At 39.3% G+C, this 23,582-nt stretch overlaps 1 protein-coding gene across 2 annotated transcripts in view; it reads right to left on the reverse strand.

Moving 5' to 3' along the window:
- LOC128689979 (uncharacterized) overlaps nucleotides 1-23,215 on the reverse strand; it is a 33,002-nt gene extending 9,787 nt beyond the window's left edge. The window contains exons 1-2 of one of the 2 annotated variants that reach the window (XM_053778444.2): nucleotides 23,081-23,215; nucleotides 18,889-19,193 (exon numbers count right to left, since the gene is read on the reverse strand). In XM_053778444.2, the coding sequence (XP_053634419.1) occupies nucleotides 18,889-19,193; nucleotides 23,081-23,180 (405 nt within the window). In that variant the 5' untranslated portion in view covers nucleotides 23,181-23,215. Of the gene's footprint in view, nucleotides 1-18,888; nucleotides 19,194-22,850; nucleotides 22,966-23,080 lie in introns of those variants that run through there. The other variant, XM_053778443.2, reaches the window with a different exon arrangement.
- Between the last annotated feature and the right edge of the window lie 367 nt (nucleotides 23,216-23,582).

Consider the following 23,582-nt stretch of genomic DNA (forward strand, 5'->3'; position numbering starts at 1 on the left):
CTTTCTGAAACTGTCATTCTATGTCGATAAATTTTTGAAAAAAAAAAAAAAAATCATTTTTTCTTATGAAATGATAGAGAATCTTTTCCCGATGGTAATGCCACCAAAAGTTCGAAATTTGGTCGAAAACTCGTGGAATTATGCTCCGGCGAAGTTAGCGGTCTCGGCGACATATGCGTATCGGCGATTTCGCCGACTTTGAGCCCTATTTTCAGCCAATTCCGTTGTTCCAGTTGACCAATCTCATAGCTATTTCTTTAGAACTCCATTTTATCTATCAGCTGAGTACAAGAAACCTCACATTTACCAATTTGGACTACCCAATATTGTGGTCAGAAATTGGCAATTTGGCCAATTTCACGCAAACTAAAAAAGATGCCAATTTCAAAATAGGGTCCAGAATAAACAAGGTAGACATTCTTGGCACTAAAATAACATATCCTCTGTTCATTAGTCACATCTCTAGGTCCCTCTTATATTATTATTGCTTTCTATTTTGATTTTTTATTCATACAAAAAAATACAAAATTTACTGTTATGCAGACTACTGCATTATTGTAAAAATGGTATAAATAATATCAGTGCACTAGTGAAAGAATATTAGACTCCCCAGTTGATGTGTATTGGACGTGTGGTGTGATTTGTTTACTCCTGAACATTGGTAAAAATCGAACATTTCCGCTACTTTGAGCTCAGTTTCAAGGTCAGTTTTCATCGTCAAAGTAATGAAAATCATCTCTATTTCTGTAATATGTTTTCCATTTTATCACCTAAGACCATGAAAACGCAAATACATCGATAAATACTATACGAAAATACACCTCAAAGTCGGCGTTTTAATCCAAAAAAACGATCAGAGTTTTTTTTTCTCATTACGCACTGTGTGCTGCAGGATTTTTTTTATGTGGTGCACACTGACCACACAGACCCATTCTCTCACATGTGGGCCTACCAGCTTTCTTCCGCTTGATTTGAAGCCGCTACAATTATCGAGTATATATACGTCTGAAACACTGGCTCGTAAGACGTATATATACGACCAAAACAGTCAAAGGGTTAAGCATTGTCATAGTATATTGTGTGTCTGTGGGGTGGCCAGGAGGGCTACCACACCTTACTCTTACAGTAAATACTACTCACCTTTTGCCCTACATTAAGACTACAAATATTTTGAGGTAAATAATGAGTGCACTGTGTGTGTATTTTACTTTTTATTGTATTTTAATGCCTAGTTTTATTGCTAACTTAATATGTTAGTGTAAACTTGTTATCTGACATTTATATGCATTTGTAAGTGGAAAAAATAGTGTTTTGCTTTCCGGCAATGTTTGCTTTCTGGCAGTAACCTGGAACCTAACCTGCAGTATATGTGGGACCCTACTGTACGTATATAGATATCTGGTTTAGAAAGATGTGTATGTATGTATGAATGTGTATGTGTAGAACTATTGTTAAAATACTGCCAAGCTGACAACAATAATTTTAAAAAAGGGTTGCACAGCCATTTTACTGGGTTGGATCAGTGGACTACAATATAGCAAAAGCTTGGGTTCCAAAACTTATATATACCACAATTTGCACAGAGGTAATACTTTTTGTCACAATTTTCCACTTCATGTAAAGGAACTGTAGCTCATATTCTTAGCCAATAATAACCTGTTAGCTATACAAGGCTGATAAAATATGTACTTTTCATTTTTTAGGCCTCAGCTTATTCAGTGAAAAAGTGAAAACAAAAAATGTACTTGCTCTTGTACTGTATTGAAAAATTGGCTTTTTTTTAGTGCAACCTTTTAAACTGTAGTCTGAACAACAATAAAGTGTCTTGACAATAGAACAAAATCATGGTGTTGCCAGTCCCAATAAAAAGAACATAGACAGCCAATGTTCAGTCTAATTCAAGCCTTACTGAGACAAGAATGAAAGTTCATTTATAGATGAAAGAGGTAACAAATAAGAATGTCTAAATAGCAGCCTTCAAAGATAAGTACAAGTTCTGAACCTGAGGCAACCATTTGTAGAAATTAAGTAATTCCCTTCCATAAACTTGAATCAAAGTCTGTTAGTTTATAGATCAAACAGTTCTAAACTTTTTGTTTAGCTATATCAACAGACACTTCTTGAAAGATTCCAATCTATCTTGTACAGTTTGCAGCATTATGATTTTTTCCATGTGCTTTTCAAGATTATTCTGATGTGGAAAAATATTTAATTCCACTAAAAGGAACTGACACTGCAGAAGCTCAAATTTACATTAAAAAGTCAATACATTATTTGCAAAGTGTGAAACAAGCAGCTGATAGTAAAGTCAATTTTTTTCAATTATTTCAAGGGCTGAGGCTCTTGCTATTTGATGCTATTTCCTTAACAGACTGATGCACCTGCATCAATACCCTCTGGTAAAGCCATGGACCCATCAAAATATGTACCACTAATGACTGCAGCTGCTGCTGATACAGCAATTGTTACACAGAGATGTTCTGAGACTGGTACTCGGGCTTGGGACTTGACAGGGGCCAAGGCTGTCACCTCCAAAGGTGCAGTAAAGGGAGAAACAGCCCTGAAAATGTAGATGCCTAATACAAAAGGATTGCCCCTTATCCTCAAATTAGGCCTTGTAAAACCCAGATGGAAGGGATTCACATAAGGACAGGTAAGGGGATCACGAAAGGAAAATTATTATTTTATTATCACACTGGCCGATTCCCACCAAGGCAGGGTGGCCCGAAAAAGAAAAACTTTCACCAAAGGGGTTATAAATCAATGTTTTACTGACTCTGTTTACAATGTGACTCCTTAAATAATGTTTTTTGCCATTATAACAACTTCTTTATTGACTTGAAAATTATAATGTCCTAAATAGTTAGAACCTAGGTAGTAGGTTGGTGGACAGGAACCGCCCAGGGAGGTACTACTGTCCTGCCAAGTGAGTGTAAAACTGAAGCCTGTAATTGTTTTACACAATGGTAGGATTGCTGGTGGCTTTTTTTTTTTCTGTCTCAAAAGGAGAAGTAGATGTAAAATAGAAAGAGACAGGCACTCCCTTTACAGGCGACGGAAAAGAATAACAGAGCGGCTAAAAGAGGTCAATATATCTGAAATGCGTAGGGAGACACTGGTCAGAGAAATAGCAAGCATCGAACTCAAGCTAAAGGAATCTTATAGGAGTCAGGAATCGCGGGAAGAACTAAAAGCCATAAATAAAATCGAAAGAAACCCAAAGTATTTCTTCTCCTATGCCAAATCAAAGTCGAGAACAACGTCCAGTATTGGGCCCCTACTTAAACAAGATGGGTCCTACACAGATGACAGCAAGGAAATGAGTGAGCTACTCAAGTCCCAATATGACTCAGTTTTTAGCAAGCCGCTAACCAGACTGAGAGTCGAAGATCAAAATGAATTTTTTATGAGAGAGCCACAGAATTTGGTTAACACAAGCCTATCCGATGTTATCCTGATGCCAAATGACTTCGAACAGGCGATAAATGACATGCCCATGCACTCTGCCCCAGGGCCAGACTCATGGAACTCCGTGTTCATCAAGAACTGCAAGAAGCCCCTATCACTAGCCTTTTCCATCCTATGGAGAGGGAGCATGGACACGGGGGTCGTCCCACAGTTACTAAAAACAACAGACATAGCCCCACTCCACAAAGGGGGCAGTAAAGCAACAGCAAAGAACTACAGACCGATAGCACTAACATCCCATATCATAAAAATCTTTGAAAGGGTCCTAAAAAGCAAGATCACCACCCATCTAGAAACCCATCAGTTACACAACCCAGGGCAACATGGGTTTCGAACATGTCGCTCCTGTCTGTCTCAACTATTGGATCACTATGACAAGGTCCTAGATGCACTAGAAGACAAAAAGAATGCAGATGTAATATATACAGACTTTGCAAAAGCCTTCGACAAGTGTGACCATGGCGTAATAGCGCACAAAATGCGTGCTAAAGGAATAATAGGAAAAGTCGGTCGATGGATCTATAATTTCCTCACTAACAGAACACAGAGAGTAGTCGTCAATAGAGTAAAGTCCGAGGCAGCTACGGTGAAAAGCTCTATTCTACAAGGCACAGTACTCGCTCCCATCTTGTTCCTCATCCTCATATCCGACATAGACAAGGATGTCAGCCACAGCACCGTGTCTTCCTTTGCAGATGACCCGAATCTGCATGACAGTGTCCTCCATTGCAGACACTGCAAGGCTCCAGGCGGACATCAACCAAATCTTTCAGTGGGCTGCAGAAAACAATATGAAGTTCAACGATGAGAAATTTCAATTACTCAGATATGGCAAACACGAGGAAATTAAATCTTCATCAGAGTAGAAAACAAATTCTGGCCACAAAATAGAGCGAAACACCAACGTCAAAGACCTGGGAGTGATCATGTCGGAGGATCTCACCTTCAAGGACCATAACATTGTATCAATCGCATCTGCTAGAAAAATGACAGGATGGATAATGAGAACCTTCAAAACTAGGGAGGCCAAGCCCATGATGACACTCTTCAGGTCACTTGTTCTATCTAGGCTGGAATATTGCTGCACACTAACAGCACCTTTCAAGGCAGGTGAAATTGCTGACCTAGAAAATGTACCGAGAACCTTCACGGCGCACATAACGGAGATAAAACACCTCAATTACTGGGAGCGCTTGAGGTTCCTAAACCTGTATTCCCTGGAACGCAGGCGGGAGAGATACATGATTATATACACCTGGAAAATCCTAGAGGGACTAGTACCGAACTTGCACACGAAAATCACTCACTACGGAAGCAAAAGACTTGGCAGACGATGCAACATCCCCCCAATGAAAAGCAGGGGTGTCACTAGCACGTTAAGAGACCATACAATAAGTATCAGGGGCCCGAGACTGTTCAACTGCCTCCCAGTATACATAAGGGGGATTACCAACAGACCCCTGGCAGTCTTCAAGCTGGCACTGGACAAGCACCTAAAGTCAGTTCCTGACCAGCCGGGCTGTGGCTCGTACGTTGGTTTGCATGCAGCCAGCAGTAACAGCCTGGTTTATCAGGCTCTGATCCACCAGGAGGCCTGGTCACAGACCGGGCCGCGGGTGCGTTGACCCCCGGAACTCTCTCCAGGTAAACTCCAGGTACACAAGAGTAAGTCTTGCTACTTCTACTTATATTTAGGTCACATTACACATACATGTACTACAAGCATATACATACACACCCCTTTGGGTTTTCTTCTATTTTCTTTCTAGTTCTTTTTCTTGTTTATTTCCTCTTACCTCCATGGGGAAGTGGAACAGAATTCTTCCTCCGTAAGCCATGCGTGTTGTAAGAGGCGACTAAAATGCCGGGAGCAAGGGGCTAGTAACCCCTTCTCCTGTATATATTACTAAATGTAAAAGGAGAAACTTTCGTTTTTCCTTTTGGGCCACCCTGCCTCGGTGGGATACGGCCGGTGTGTTGAAAGAAAGAAATAGAACAGCAACACCCAATGATTTTAATCTATTTAATTCTGCAAATGTCTCCAGATTATCAGCTCTACCTAAGAACATTGTAATAATTTACCCTGAAAAGGCAAGCCATCAGACATCAAACTTTTCATGTAGAAGGCCTAGCTAGCCAGGGGAAAAATGAAAATACATCTACCTCAAGGTATTCAAGGATTCATAATACCCAACCTTCCATTCTATGCATAAGTTGAATTGCACCAGCAAATATCAAGTTTACTATAACAAAAGAATTAAAAGAAAGTACAGTGGAACCTCTACTTGCGAGCGCATCCACGCGCGAGTTTTTCCAAATACGACCAGTCAATGGGTTGATTTTTTGCTTCCATACGCGAGCGAAATTTCCATAAGCGAGAGGACCTCAAGGGAGGTTCCTTGACGCTGGTGAGGGGCTCTTGTTCTTGATCTAGGGAACTGGATCTCATTTGCTTGTTCGGCTATCTTATTGAAACTTGGGCAATGTATGATGGAAAGATGCTTCTTAATGTACACCAAAAATTAAAGAGATCTAAGCATAAATAATGGAGCTCACTTCTCAGCAATTAGCCACCCCTTAGCGGTATTTTCGTATGGTTTTTATGGTTGTATTCTCGTTTTTTTTTTTGCTCTCTTTTGATAGAATGGAAGATATATTACAGAAATAGATACGATTTTGATTGCTTTCACGATGAAAAATAACTTGAAATTGAGCTCAAAGTAGGAGAAATGTTTGATTCTTTGGGTATGTTCAAGAGTAAACAAATGACATCACTGTCCATTCCAATATGCAGTCGTGAATGGGTTGACATTATTCATACAATTGCAATAAAAATTACAAATTATTTATATAGTAATAATAATAATACATATGTAATAATAATAGTATAATAATAATAATAATAATAATAATAATAAGGTAGTAGGTTGGTAGACAGCAACTGCCCAGGGAGGTACTACCGTCCTGCCGAGTGTAAAACGGAAACCTGTAATTGTTTTACATGATAGTAGGATTGCTGGTGTCTTTTTTTCTGTCTCATAAACATGCAAGATTGCAGGGACGTCTTGCTACTTCTACTTACACTTAGATCACACTACACATACGTGTACAAGCATTTATATACACACCCCTCTGAGTTTTCTTCTATTTTCCCTCTAGTTCTTGTTCTTGTTTATTTCCTCTTATCTCCATGGGGAAGTGGAACAGAATTCTTCCTCCATAAGCCATGCGTGTTGTGAGAGGCGACTAAAATGCCAGGAGCAAGGGGCTAGTAACCCCTTCTCCTGTATAAATTACTAAATTAAAAAGAGAAACTTTCAGACAGGATGGGACTTACTCAGACAGGATGGGACTTACTCATACAGGATGCAACTTACTCAGACGGGATGGGACTTACTCAGAAGGGATGGGACTTACTCAGACAGGATGGGACTTACTCAGAAAGGATGGGACTTACACAGACAGGATGGGACTTACTCAGAAAGGATGGGACTTACACAGACAGAATGGGACTTACTCTGACAGGATGGGACTTACTCAGAGAGGATAGGACTTACTCAGAGAGGATGTGACTTACTCAGACAGGATGGGACTACTCAGACAGGATGAGACTTTCTCAGACAGGATGGGACTTTCTCAGACAGGATGGGACTTACTCAGACAGGATGGGACCTACTCAGACAGGATGAGACTTTCTCAGACAGGATGGGACTTTCTCAGACAGGATGGGACCTACTCAGACAGGATGGGACTTACACAGACAGGATGGGACTTACTCAGACAGGATGGGACTACTCAGAAAGGATGGGACTTACTCAGACAGGATGGGACTTACTCAGACAGGATGGGACTTACTCAGACAGGATGGAACTTTCTCAGACAGGATGGGACTTACTCAGACAGGATGTGACTTACTCAGACAGGATGGGACTTACACAGACAGGATGGGACTTACACAGACAGGATGGGACTTACTCAGACAGGATGGGACTTACTCAGACAGGATGGGACTTACTCAGACAGGATGGGACTTACTCAGACAGGATGGGACTTACTCAGACAGGATGGGACTTACTCAGACATGATGGGACTTACTCAGACAGGATGGGACTTACTCAGACAGGATGGGACTTACTCAGAAAGGATGGGACTTACTCAGACAGGATGGGACTTACACAGACAGGATGGGACTTACACAGACAAGATGGGACTTACTCAGACAGGATGGGACTTACTCAGACAGGATGGGACTTACTCAGACAGGATGGGACTTACTCAGACAGGATGGGACTTACTCAGACAGGATGGGACTTACTCAGACAGGGCAGGGCCACCCTGCCTTGGTGGGATACGGCCAGTTTGTCGAAAAAAAAATAATAATAATACATATATAATAATAATGTACTATATAATAACAATTATAATAACAGACAGCTTCAAAATGCCATCACTATATGGCAGCTTTTAGCACAACAAAGAGGGAGAGGTTGTGGCCACCTCCACCTGTTACATAATGACATATTTTATTCATTCTAGAGTATATATCAGGTTTCTATGTTATTTATATTGTTTATTATGTCATATTAAATGAACTGTGATAGATAAATAAGCCGTATAGATGATATTAGTGAAATTATTCGAGTAGTACTTTGTCCGGTCTCCACACAAGCTCTCGTCCGCCGACGATACCACTACATGAATGACGTATTTTATTCATTTTAGAGTATATGCTGTATTAGGTTTCTATCTTATTTATATTGTTTATTATGTCATATTAGATGAACTGTGATAGATAAATAAGCCGTATAGATGATATTAGCGAAATTATTCAAGAGGTATTTTGTCCGGTCTCTAGACAAACTCTCGTCCGCTGATGATATCACTACACGAATGGCATATTTCATTCATTCTAGAGTATATATCAGGTTTCTATGTTATTTATATTGTTTATTATGTCATATTAGATGAACTATAACAGATAAATAAGCCACAGAGTTGATATTAGGGAAATTATTGAAGTACAGAATTTCACTGGAACATATTAATTGCATTTCAATTAATTTAAATGAGGAAAATTTACTCTGCAAATGAGCAAATCCAGTTGTGAGCAAGGTCACGGAACAGATTAAACTTGCAAGTAGAGGTTCCATTGTAATTATGGCAATTATTATTAACCCTTTGACTGTCGCAACCCCCAATCCTGAGGTGTCTCCTGGTGTCGCAAAATTTAAAAAAAAAAAAAAAATATTTTTTCTTATGAAATTATAGAGAATCTTTTCCCGATTGTAAAGACACCAAAAAAAAACGAAATTTGATGGAAAACTGACGGAATTACACTCTTGCGAAGTTAGTGACCTCGGCAATATTTGCAAATCGGCGATTTCGCCCACTTTGAGCCCTATTTTCGGCTAATTCCATTATTCCAGTCAACCAAACTCATAGCTATTTCTTCAGAACTCCATTTTTTCCATCGATTGAGTACAAGAAACTGCCCATTTACCGATTTCAACTACCCAATAACATGGTCAGAAATTTGCAATTTGGAAATTTCACGAAAATTAAAAAATATGACAATTTCAAAATAAGGACCAGAATGAACAATGCAGACATTCCTGGCTCTAAAATAACATTTTCTTTGTTCATCACTCATGTCTCCAGGCCCCTGTGATATTACTCTTGCTTTTTATTTTGAAATTTTATTCAAACAAAAAATAGAAGATTTACTGTTATGCAGACTACTGCAATACTGTAATAATTGTAAAAATTACATCAACCCATTCATGACTGCATATTAGAATGGCTATTTGGACATTTATTGGACAATGACATCATTTGTTTACTTTTGAACATCGGCAAAATTCAAACATTTCCCGTACTTTGTGCTCCATTTCCAGGTTCTTTTTATAGTAAAATTAATCAAAATCACCTCTATTTCTATAATATAGTTTCCATTCTATCAAATGAGACCAAGAAAATGAGAATACAACCACAAATACTATACGAAAATAGACCACAAAGTCGGCATTTTAATTAAAAAAAACTGTCTTTTTTTTTTTCTCATTATGCACTACGTGCTCCAGGATTTTTTTTATATGGTGCACACTGACCACACAGACCCATTCTCTCACATGTGGGCCTACCAGCTTTCTCCTGCCTGATTTGAAGCCGCTAGAATTTATGAGTATATATACGTCAAACACGGTACCTCGTAAACGTATATATACGGCCGCGACAGTCAAAGGGTTAAAGGCACTACTTTGGATTCTTCCGAATATTTTTAAATAAAAGTATCATATCTGTATGTACAGAATGTACCTCCATGAAATAAAGAGAGATCTAAATATCAAGTTCAGAATATTAGTGTAAAGAAAAATAACAAGCTTTCTAAAACAATTAAAAAAAGGTATTTTTACTGCAGTCTCATGTCTATTATCCAGATGGAACTAGTACCATATTCCACACCCTAGTGACCCCAGTTCACATCTCTGTGAAACAGCTTTAGCCATAAATGATTTTATCACAGTAGACGAGGCTGAGGATTTTTTTCCAATCTTACATTGGCTTATCATCAATTAATAAAGAACCACAAAAAGCACGTAATAAATTATGCAAAAATGTTCTATAGTAGAGCAGAGTTCAGCACAAGAAGAATTTCTCTCCTGAAGCTCTGTAAAGCTCTCTAAACAAATGTGAATAATGTAACTAAGCTGCCACTTATGCTCACTGAACTTACCATTAAGCAAAGAAAACTTGCAAGCTTAAATATGTGTTTCCTAATCAACAAAACTGTTGCACACTAAAAGGTGTTATTCTGTTGTACCTTTACCAGTGTTAAAAATTAGAACAAAGGAATTGACAAGCTGGAGGTTGCAAATGTACCGACTCAAAATACAGCCTCTATTTCAAATGATACTGTGTGCAAGATTTCTGAACTAGTAAAGACTTGCTTAGATTTTAACTTTCACATCTCATCCCAAATGCCATAGACAAATGCTTTGCACACCTAAGGGTTTTGGATATTTATTCTTATTAATTACCGTAATTATTGTATTTTATTTGGGGAAGCACTAAACCCATAAGGGTCAAAAAGTACCTGGGGAATATGATGCAATCAGGTCTGATCCAATAAAAGGGAGGAAAAGTTCAATTCCTTGGATCAAGAGCCCCCTCACCAACATTAATGAACCTCTCTTGAGGGGCCTCAACCATCTATAATTCCATACTGAACTACAATACTGTATTTAAAAATGTTTTACACAATTCAATCCTAAGATCTTTTCAATTTAACAAGACCCTCCAGGGTCAGTTCACAATTCATTACTGCAAGGTTATAGTCCTCACTTTGTCAAAAACTGACAAAAACAATTATCAGACACTTACCACCAATAACCTACATAATCTTTCAGTGAAAATGGTAAATGTTAAATCTGCTCAACATTTAGAAGGAAAGGAACCGATTTCTCCAAACCAACCTTGCATTAACACTTTCAGGGTCCATCCCGTAGATCAACGGCTTTACGTTGAGTGTCCAAACCGTAGATCTACGCCAAAATTCTAGCGCCGTCAAATTTAGCGCGAAAACGCTCATAGGCCTACATGTGAGAGAACGGGTCTGCGTGGTGGGTGTGCGCCATAAACAAAAAATCTAGGCGCCCGCATAGCATTGTGGGAACGCCGGCTCAGTTACCCTTGTTCACCATGCCTCGTCGCAAGTCAGCTCTCACTCCCCGGAAAATTGGGACTCTCCTCTTCCTATCTGATAGTTCTGACACTGATGGAAGTGGAAATGAAGACGAATTCTACGGTTTTGATCAGTTAGTGACCGAAAAGAATGACCAGGATATCGATAATAGTGCAGAAAACCCTGACGATCCTCAACCTTCCACCTCTGGTGTGGGCACTCGTGACTCACGGTCGGTTGTTCCTCATCGCAAGAGAAAACTAATATTTTCGCGTGGCCAGGCCTCTGACATCAGTAATGATGATGATAGTGACGTGGACTGTGATTTTATTGCGCTCGACGATCAATCGAGTAGTGATAGTGAGGAATCATATTCACCAGTGAAGCGTCGGTATGTTCGCCGCCGCATGCGCTCGGGTAGTGTACCCTATGCTGTGCCCAGGGGACGGAGTACATCCCGGAGTACATCCCGTGGCCCAACACCAGTTTTAGGTAGTGATAGCGAGGATGATGTGGCTACACTTGGCATGGATAGACCACAGGCATCAGTGGATGGTGTTAGTGGTGATGGTAGTGGCACCGCCATGCGTGACTCACCAGGCCACGCTGGGACCCATGCTGACTCGTCAGTTCAAGGACAAAGCAGAGCGCCAGCCACCAGCCCACCACAACCACAACCACCCGCACAACCAGCCTATGATGTCCAGTATCCACCAGCAAACCGTATGTGGGATTGGCAGCAAAATCCCAATTTTGTTCCCAAGCCTCACCACTTTGATGATTCTCAAAGTGGAATTCTACCTACTTGTCCCCTTGGAACCATGGCCAATGAACTGGAATTCTTTGAATTATTCTTTGACCAGCCATTGATGGAAATTATTGTCAGGGAAAGTAATAAGTATTTTGAGTACACCATGGCAAATACGATCTTATCACCACAGTCAAGACTACACAGGTGGAAAGAGACGACTGTTGCAGAAATGTATTTGCTTTTTGCAACAATAATGCTTATGCCTCATGTCTATAAGCATAATATAAAAGCATACTGGTCCACAGATCGGCTAATTTCTATCTTACTCTTACATATGTTGCACTTCTCTGACAAAACCAGGCCTGACAGAAGTGACAGGTTATACAAGATTAGAAATGTTTTCATGTATCTCAAACAAAAGTTCAGGATATACTTTTATCCATTCAAGAATCTTGTAATTGACGAGTTTTTGATTTTGTTCAAAGGTAGACTGTCATTCAAGCAGTATATACCGAGGAAGAGGAAACACTTTGGTATAAAACTGTTTGTACTCTGTGATTGTGACAGTGGCCTGGTGTTGGATATTGTTGTATACACGGGTAGTAAAACATTGAAAGATACCAAGATGTTATTGGGTATCTCAGGTGACGTAGTGAGAAACATGATGGCACCTTATCTTGGTAAGGGGAATACATTATATACCGATAACTGGTACACAAGCCCATTACTCAGTGATTTCATGCGAGTGAACAAGACAGATGTGTGTGGCACAGTGCGTTCTAATCGTAAACATATGCCCAGGCTCAACGCAGGTGCTCGTGGTGATGACGTGCAGGTGTTTACTGCCAATGACATCATGGCATTACGGTGGCATGACAAATGAGATGTCACATTGTTGACAACCATTCACAGTAATGAAATGCAAGACAGTGGCAAAGTTGATCGAGTGACTAATGAACATATTCGAAAACCAGTGTCAGTGATTGATTATACACAAAACATGCGCTTGGTTGACAAGTGTGACATGCAGATTGGTTTTGTTGACTGTGTTCGTAAGAGTTACAAGTGGTACATGAAACTTTTCTTCTATCTCATGGACATTTCAATGCTCAATGCATATAATATGTACCAAATAAAGACTGGCAACAGACCACCGTATGGTGAATTTTGTTTGTCTGTTGTCAGACAACTCATAATGAAGTACCAGGTAACAACACCTGCTATACAACATGGTCCTCGAATTCCTCAGGATATACCCAAGCGTTTGAGGAGAGGTGATCATTTCATAATACAGCTTCCTTCAACTCAGAAGAAATTTGCTCAGAAGAGATGCATTGTCTGTGCACAAACAAAACGACGGCAACAAAGACGCAAAGACACTCGGTTTATGTGTGAGGAATGTAAGGTGCCTCTGTGCATGGTGCCTTGTTTCAAGGAGTTCCACAAGCTCCAGCAGTTCTAAAATCATGTCCAGTGATTGTAAATATGTAAATATATGATAGAACATTAGTATTATACAATATTTGTGCATGTTTATTGTAATAAACAACAGTGGTAAACAATAATACGATAATAACTTTAGTGCGGTTATCGTGTTCAATACAGAACATTATATACAGTATTGGTCTCTCAGGCCCCAAATGTTAGTAGGAATAGAAAAAAATTGGAAAAGAAAAGAAAAAAACTAAAACCACAAAATAATGTAATGCGCGTATGTGGAATTCGTCGATGTTGCCACCACCACAACTTCTTGGCACTGTATCTCGGTAAGTACTGATCAGATTTTTTTTTTTTGTCTTATTACCTTCACAAAAATATGCTCTTTAATTCTGTAAGAAAAATAATTTTTTTTTTTTCAAAATTTCTTGGACACTGGAGCACCACTTCAGATTTTGGCCTTGGACCCTGAAAGGGTTAATCACTTCTGCTCAACCCTGGACCCCTGATACAACTAGAAAATGACACTGGAGAATCTTTTTAACAAGGATATGAGATGTTAGCAATCTATTTTTTTTAGCATTGAAATGGCCTGTGGTGCAACTTGTTGTCACATGATCCTTAAGAGAACTTATTTCATATGGACTGCATTGGCTCATTGCCTATTTTAATTTAAGGTTTCCTGCAACAACAAAAATCCTGAGTTGTTGAATCTCTGATCCCTGATAAATGGTTCACAAGGATATGTTCTTAGCAACATACTTCTTTCTTATATTTTTTAAAAGTGCCTTTGGCATTCCTACCTTTGTATCTAAAACTCTGCAGTTGAATTTATTATGTATACATGTATTGGGTTTTACTGGTATTTCTACTCTGGAGTTAACCATGTCATGCCACCATAATATGTTTAATGGAAACTAGTCATGAAATAACGTGAAAACAGAAAAAAATAGTACCATACACAAAAAAAACAAGAGGCCACAATTTTAAATTAACAAAAAATAAAAAAAAAAGGCACTGAAAGACTGGAAAGTTTTTTTCAAACAGTGAGGCAGAGAAGTTAGGCCTTTGCTTTTGTGCATTAACTGTCTTCCCTTGTAGCCACATACAGAATAAGAAGGAAGAAAGAATGGAGAAACACTACAGCAGGCCTACTAGCCCATGCTAGGCAGGTCCCCCACACACCCATCTCAACCCACTCAAGTACCTGGCCAACCTATTTTCAGAAATACCCAAGGTTCTCACCTCAGTGATGATACTAGGGAGTATGTTTCACTCATCCACAACTCTACTGCCAAACTAATGCTTTCCTATATCCCTTCTAAATCTAAATTTGTCAAACTTGAACCAATTGACTAGATGTTTTCAACGCATTATTTATATCCCCTTATTTAATCCTGCTTTTCATTTGTAGACTTCAGGCATAGCCTCTAATTCTATGTCTTTCAACTCTTCAAGGGAGGTTCCTTATTGCTGGTGAGGGGCTCTTGATCTAGGAACTTGGATCTGTGCTCCAGTTCCCTGAATTGAGCCTGAATACCTTCCATAACCTCCCCCCACCAAAGGCGCTGTATAATCCCTATGGGTTTAGAGCTCCCTCATGATCATAATACAGTGGAACCTCAGTTTTCAAGATTAATCCATTCTAAAAAGTCGGACGAAAACTGAAGCAATATTTACCATAAGAAACAATGCAAATCCAATTTATCCGTTCCAGACACCCAAACATATTAACAAAAAATACATTTTATGGAGAATAACTATAGTTTTACACGCAGAAAACAATGAGAAATAAATATAAATTACTAATGAAATGGATGAATGAACATATAACATCACCTTTACCTTTATTGAAGACTCTTTGTTGGTGTATGGAAGATGGCGAGGAGGGGAGAGAGAAGAGGAGAGGTTATTGTTTGGAAGGGGAATTCCCATCCATAAGGACTTCAGGTAACAAGGCCCTATCTGGGGTTACTTCCCTTCTTTGTCTTTTAATGGCACTAGGACCAGCTTGAGTCACTGCACCCCTATTGCACAAAAAATACGTCCAGAGAGGTCTGTTTCTGGCATCCCTTTAAGATTTGCCTAAAATGGGACAAGGCATTTTCATTGAGCATGTTGCAGACATGGCTTGCAACAGCTTTGTTAGGGTGATATTTCTCCACAAAACTTTGCAACTCACTCCACTTTGCACACGTCCTTAATCACTGAAGAAGGCACATTCGGAACTTTCTTTGTCTCCATGGTGGTTTATTTAGCAGTAGCACTCAATAACCAAGCACAAAAAACAATGGATTATTACAAAATGTTTCAGATGAACGCATGGGGTGATGCTCACTCAATGAGAAACAAAGACAGACTGAGTCAAGAATGCATGGGATGCTTTGTGTGGGCGCTTGAGTGACCGAGTCATGCGGACACATTTGGTACAGACCATTTTCAACTCTACGAAAACTGAGTGGATGTATGAAAACTGGGACAAAATTTTGACGAAAAGAGTCATCGAAAACCAAATTCTACGAAAACTGGGGCATACAAAAACCAAGGTTCCACTATAATAATAATAATAATACACCTTTCAAGATAATACAAATTCAGTGGAGTCTACCTTCATGGGAAAGATTTCCAAAATAAAGGATCTATATTTTCCAGTGCACTTACAGTACGCCCATTCTGTAGTATGAAGACCAGAAGCAAGCACCATTATCTAAATGAGGCCTTCCCAAGGATATATAAAGTTGAAAGTATAACCAAAAGACTTATTATTAATCCCTCTTGATAAGAAGTCAAGAATTCTGTTAGCTTTATTGCAAAAAACTTATTCATTATTGTTTTGTCTTCAGATTATTGCTAACAAAAACTCTTAAGTCTTTTTTGCATTCAGTGTGAATGAGATGTACATTATTTAGGTTATACATACATGCTAGATCATCCTCTAGGTCTCTAGTGTCCTCAGAATTTATTTGACAACCTATTTCAGTGTCATCGGCAAACTTGCTAATGTTGCTATTCATTCCCAAATACTAACTCCTGTGGAAGACCACTTGTAATAGGTCCCATTTTTAATTTCTTTTCATTTATGTAAACTGTTGCCTACTGATCAACTATGCCTTAACCTTGGAGATAATGTCTACACCTATTCTATGGACTCCTACTTTCTTCAACAGTCTCCTGTGTGAAACTATAATATTCCTTACTGTAATCAACATACACTGCATAATCATGCACTCATTATCTTGGTCTAAAGCCTCAAATGCCTTAATGACAAAGGTTAGTAAATTTATAAGATGTAAATGCCCCTTTGTAAAATCATGCTGAGATTCATTATTAAATTATATCTTTCAAAGTGAATTTTAATTCTGTCTACATATATTGATTTCATCAACATCCTGCAACTGAGGTTAAGCTAATTGGTCTACAATTTGCAGTTAAGGACCAATCACCTGCTTTGTACATAAATGGGTATCACATTTGCCATTACTTATTTATTTGATCTAATATGCATTTGTTGTGATCTGTTAAAAAGACTATGTAAATGGTTTACTAATTTCATCCTAACATTTCAGAGCCCTTAAAAACAGTCAGGGCCAGGTGACTTGTTTGGTTTTAACCCCATCACTGTCACAACCCCTGTAATTAAAAGATTCGACAGTGTTACAGTTAAAAAAAAATTATCTTCTCAATTACGGGGAATCTATTTATGAAAATAATGGCACCAAAAAGGTGAATTTAATGAAAAACTTATGGAATTATGCAGGTGCAAATTATTATAATCAAAGAGAAGTGCTAAACCTACAAGGGTCATAGTGCAGCAGGGCAGGGAAGGGTGCAGGGGTACTGGATGCAGGTGCAAAGTTAATGGTCTAGGTGCAATTTACACATTGGTGATTTTGCTCACTTTGAGTCCTATTTTAAGCCAATTCCTATCTATTTCATTTGTAAGGGGTTAAAAGATAAAGAATCTAACACAAAGTGGGAGTTGTCACAGTTGCTCTTTGCTGATGACTGTGCAATTGGGAGATTCTGAAGAGAAGTTGCAGATGTTGGTTGATGAGTTTGGTAGGGTATGTAAAAGAAGGAAGTTAAAAGTGAATACAGGAAAGAGTAAGGTGATGAGGATAACAAAAAAAATTAAGTAATGGAAGACTGGATATCAGATTGGAGGGAGAAAGTATGGAGGTGGTGAATGTGTTCAGATATTTGGGAGTGGACATGTCAATAGATGGGTCTATGAAGGATGAGGTGAATCATAGAACTGACGAGGAGAAAAAGGTTAGTGGTGCACCGAGGGATCTGTGGAGACAAAGAACTTTATCAACGAAAGCAAAGAGGGGAATATATGAGAGTATAGTTATACCAACGCTCTTGTATGAGGCATGGGTTGTGAATGTTGCAACAGAGAGAAGGCTGGAGGAAGTGGAGATGTCATGTCTGAGGGCAATGTGTGGTGTGAATATAATGCAGAGAATCTCTAGTTTGGAGATTAGGAGGTGGTGTGGGATTACCAAAACTCTTATCCAGAGGGCTGAGGGGTTACTGAGATGGTTTGGACATGTAGAGAGGATTGAATGAAATAGAATGACTTTGAGAGTATACAAATCTGGAGAGGAGGGAAGGGGTCAGCCTAGGAAAGGGTGGAGGTAAATGAGGTTTTCTGTATGAGGGGCTTGGACTTCCAGCAAGTGTGCGTGAGCATGTTAGACAGGAACAAATGGAGACAAATGGTTTTTAGGACTTGAGGTGCTGTTGGAGTGTAAGCAAGGTAACATTTACGAAGGGATTCAGGGAAACCAGCAGGCCGGACTTGAGTCCTGGAGATGGGAAGTACAGTGTCTGCACTCTGAAGGAAGGGTGTTAATGTTGCAGTTTTATAACTATAGTGTAGGCATGCCTCTGGCAAGACAGTGATGGAGTGAATGATGATGAAAGTTTTTCTTTTTCGGGCCACCCTGCCTTGGTGGGAAATGGCCGACGTGTTAATAAAAAAAAAATATTTACTTGTAAGGCTTTTGTTCTATCAACTGAGCACAAGAAACTGCCCATTTAACTGTCAGAACTACCCTACAATGTGCAATGAAGTCAATAATTTGGCCATTCTTGCATAAAATTAAAAGAAAAATAAATACAAAATAAACTCTATAGAATTCCAACCACTAAAGAAACCTTTCCTCTTTTCACTTATCACATCCCTAGGCCTCTCTTACGTAAGATTTTCCCTACATTTTGAGGTCATCACACAAGAAAATAAAATTTTACCCTCAGATAATATAAATATAACCAAGAATAATTGGTCACATTCTAGGCAGAGACCCAGTTCTGAACCTTGGTATGATTAACACCCATTCCAAGCACAAAATGCCAGTAAAACCCTGTATAATCCACTAAAAACAATACAACTGTGCTAAATTTTAAGTCAGTAATACAGTAAATCAATATTTTTAATGAAAGATCCAACAAAAGTATGTCTGGTAACAAGTGCTTTCATTTCATTCAGCATGCAGATCATCAATTCAGAGTACAGTAATAGTTATAATATATGGAAATAACTCACCTTGCCTGGTGAATTAAGGAGTGAAGAAAGATGCAGTGAACTCCCATTATTTGTATTAGTAGTAAGGTTAGGTGGTGGAGACTTGCTATTTGTACGCTTTCCAGAAGATGATCCAGACGATTTTGAATGAGATAATTTGGGAATTTTAGACTGAGGACCCCCAGGGGTCTTACTGCTAAGTGGGTGCTTGCGAGGAGTAGCTCGAGGGGCACTTGGGCTGAAGAACCGCAAGACAGATGACAAGGGAAGGCATGATGGCTGCTGGGTTTCTTGAACAGCTTCTGTTGCTGGATCTGTAATGGTTTCTGAAAAAGAAAAAATTATTTGCTTTAATGAAAGATTTACCAAAAATAAAAAGGATATAAGAAAAAATAATTTAAATGTAATATCCATGCAGGTTTAGTACATATTTGTGAATTCTGTACCATATAAAATACAATGCAGTACAAAACTTATTACACAAAATGACCCAAATATTTAAAAAAAAATAACATTTCAGCATATGGGTGATGAGCCAGTGGAGACTATGATTTTAGATATTGAATGCAAACTCCATACATACAGTACTTAATTTTTAAGTGTAAATATGACAAGTCTATGGGTTAGAGATTCATTACAAGAAGTGGGGGTCCAAGAGCTGGAAAGCAAATCCCAAAAACACAATAAAAGTTGGAAGAAACCATTAAGCTTCAATAAATATATTAAGAATGCCTTTTTCTAACCATTTAAAACTATGTTTAAAGGGGTTTAATTCCAGCTCAAGTCTTTTGATTGTTGAAATATAACTCCTGACTCCACAACTTTTATGGCTATCCCTGAGGAAGTTGAGCTCCAGCTTTTCAGTTTGACTGAACTTAAGGATGCTGAGCTGCACCACTTGTTTTGCTGAGGATATGTAGGTCCAGTTCCTGGTTCTTGCACCTCTAATAGATATCTTGAAAAAGTCCTTTCCTAACCATCTCCAACTTAGGCTGTGGATGGAGGGTGCAATACCAGCTTCTGGGGCTCTTGAAGGTGCAAAATTACAGCTCCTGGTCCCATAACTCATCTACCTGCATTCCAGTTTCTGAGCCTGCCACCTCTTTAGGGTTTTGAGCTCCAGTTCCTAGGCCTACTAAGGGTGTTGGACTCCAGCTTCAAGCCCTCTTGTAATCAAGTTACAGCATCTGGGCCTACATAATTAACTCTTCATGGGTTAAGTTCAAGCTTCTGGGATGGTTATTCACCACCTTACATATCCAACCTACATGCATATAGCATACTTCTGTACATCTTCCCAACTCTTACAACTCTCTCACATACATACCTCTATACTCATCCCTTACCCATACAGCTTACTCCAACACTCCTAAAACTTACTTTTACACCCTACCCATAACCCTGGAACTTACAATTACATTCCTCCCACACCATATAAATGTAGTGGACATTAGTAGCCAGGAATACTGCTTGCAATCACAGTGACCAAAATGTATTTTAAAAAAGAAGTCTAGGTGTAAAATTTTACAGAATATAGACAAATTGAGCACATTTTGTAGCTCATCTTACTTACTCTGGTGGCCTGGTGGTTAACGCTCTTGCTTCACACGGTGAGGGCCTGGGTTCGATTCCCAGCCAGAGTAGAAACATTGGACGTGTTTCTTTCCACCTGTTGTCTATGTTCCCCATCAGTAAAATGGGTACTTGGGTGTTAGTCGACTGGTGTGGGTCGCATCCTGGGACACTGACCTAAGGAGGCCTGGTCACAGACCGGGCCACGGGGGCGTTGACCCCCGGAACTCTCTCCAGGTAAACTCCAGGTAAGCCTTTTTCTCTTCTTAACCTTTTGTAGCTCTATGCTTTTTGTAATGCACACACATACCATTACTTAAAACAAAAAAATTTTTGCCTAATATACATTCTGAAAAGCTTTTGTTGATATTCTTCCATTCCTCTACCTTAAGGCTATTATATGCTGTACCAGTGTAGCATACGATTTTTCTCAATTTCATTTACGAGCCCTTAGCTATTTCTGATGCTCTCAATATTTAATTACACAAGCTATAAACTTCATGTTTCAGGTTATTGGCTGGTCACAGACCGGGACGTGGGGGAATTGATCCCCCGAAACCCTCTCCAGGTATCTAAGAACATAAGAACATAAGAACGAAGGAACACTGCAGAAGGCCTACTGGCCCATGCGAGGCAGGTCCAAGTCTCCTACCGGCTTAAGCCAATGCACCCAACCTAGTCAGGTCAGGTCACATTGACTTAAGGGAGGAACACGGCAACCGACCTGGTAGCACAAGCTATCAGGTCTAACTCACACCCACCCACATCTACTCATGTATTTATCCAACCTATTTTTAAAGCTACACAACGTTCTGGCCTCTATAACTGTACTCGGGAGTTTGTTCCACTCATCCACAACTCTATTACCAAACCAGTACTTTCCTATATCCTTCCTGAATCTGAATTTTTCCAACTTAAAACCATTGCTGCGAGTCCTGTCTAGGCTAGATATTTTCAGCACACTATTTACATCCCCTTTATTTATTCCTGTCTTCCATTTATACACCTCAATCATATCCCCCCTAATTCTACGTCTTTCTAGAGAGTGCAGTTTCAGGGCCCTTAGTCTATCCTCATAGGGAAGGTTTCTGATACATGGGATCAACTTTGTCATCCTCCTTTGTACATTTTCCAGAGAATTTATATCCATTCTGTAATACGGTGACCAAAACTGTGCAGCATAATCTAAATGAGGCCTAACCAAGGATGTATAGAGTTGAAGAACAACCTGAGGACTCCTATTATTTATGCTTCTTGATATGAAGCCAAGGATTCTATTAGCTTTATTGCGAACACTTATGCACTGTTGTCTTGGTTTCAGATTACTGCTAACCAGAACTCCTAAATCTTTTTCGCAATCCGTAATATTAAGATCTACATTATTTAGTTTATATGTGGCTTGGTTATTGTCCTGTCCAACATTTAGAACTTTGCATTTGTCTATATTAAACTGCATCTGCCACTTCTCCGACCACTGCATCAGTCTATTCAAATCTTCCTGGAGTGCTCGAATGTCCTCGTCAGAATGAATTCGACGGCCTATTTTGGTGTCATCGGCAAACTTGCCGATGTCGCTCTTTATGCCCTCATCTATGTCGTTTATGTAGATTGTGAACAGCAGGGGGCCCCAACACTGACCCCTGTGGAACACCGCTCGTGACACTTCCCCACTCTGATTTCTCCCCATTTATGCAAACTCTCTGCTGCCTATTTGTCAACCATGCCTCTATCCAGGAAAAAATTTCTCCTCCTATTCCATGTGCTTTAATTTTCCTCAATAGTCTCTGATGTGGGACCCTGTCAAAAGCCTTACTGAAGTCCATATACACAATATCATATTCATTACCATGATCTACCTCCTCAAATACCTTAGTGAAAAAAGTTAATAAATTCGTAAGGCAGGAACGCCCCTTTGTAAAACCATGCTGAGATTCGTTGATTAATTTATGCTTTTCAAGGTGGCTACGAACTGCCTCGGCAATTATTGATTCCATAAATTTCCCACAATTTTGTTTATCATGGCACTTATAAGAACATAGGAATGTTAAGTAATACCAGTCCACTATATAAAATAAGTAAAAAAAAAGTAAAAATACATTTAAATTTTTATTAAATCTTCTCTTTCACGTTGACACCTCTCAAGGAAAGTTCCTTGATGTTGGTGAGGGGCCTCTTGATTCAAGGAATTGGAATTGTCCTCCACTTCCTAGAATCAAATCAGGTTACCTCCCATTCCCCCAGGTGCTGTATGACCCATACAGGCTTAGCGCTTCTCCCTAAATACAATAATAATAATCTGGGGTACACAACCAGGCAAGTTGCATGACTTTCACCACATATAAACATTAACAACACGGCCACAAACGCCTCATAATAAATCCAGGAGCCTAGAGCAAAGCATATTGGAGCACCTGTACACTTAAGGAGAGGGTGACCCCGGTAATCTAATAATGAGAGTGAAAATTGCAAGAGGAGAGCAAGACGCAATAACCTTACAGGGGCGTAACCCATTTTCTGAGTCACAAATGTAAACAAATCCAGAGGTGGGATGGGGAAGGGAGGGGCAATGACAACAATCACCATTTACTGCCTATTACGCCCATTTAGGGCTCCAATGAAAGCATATCCGGGTACACTGTACCTATATGTGTCTCCTCGATGTGTTGAATAAGCTCTAATAGGTTGGGAAATGACAACCCACAGCCATTAAACTTGCAGTGGTTCAGTAGGAAGACTGCCATAATCAGCTGTTTGCCAAGTATCCATAGTCCTCTTCCAACACATATTAAAAAACATTCCCAAAATCAAATTACAATCAATCCGTTATATACCTTCCCAGTAAATATCTCTTGCTCATCTCCAAGCATTCACACAAGATTTTCTTTACAAGCGAGGAAATAATGGGGATCTTTGGTTCTCACTTGACTCATGTTCCAGGGGCTGGGTCGTCGACCGGGAAGGCTGACCTGCTCCTCCTCCTCCAGCCAAAAATATTTCATGTTATTTGCCTTTTTTTGAGTTTAATTTTCACTTATATCATGATCTTATGCAACTTATGTATGCACATAATAATCATATGCCTAATGGAAGTATTCTAGGAATTCGGCGTAGCTCTGCACTGTAGCCATAGACATAACCACATG

This window comes from Cherax quadricarinatus, chromosome 57 (assembly GCF_038502225.1).
Source record: "Cherax quadricarinatus isolate ZL_2023a chromosome 57, ASM3850222v1, whole genome shotgun sequence".
Taxonomy (NCBI): Eukaryota; Metazoa; Arthropoda; class Malacostraca; order Decapoda; family Parastacidae; genus Cherax; species Cherax quadricarinatus.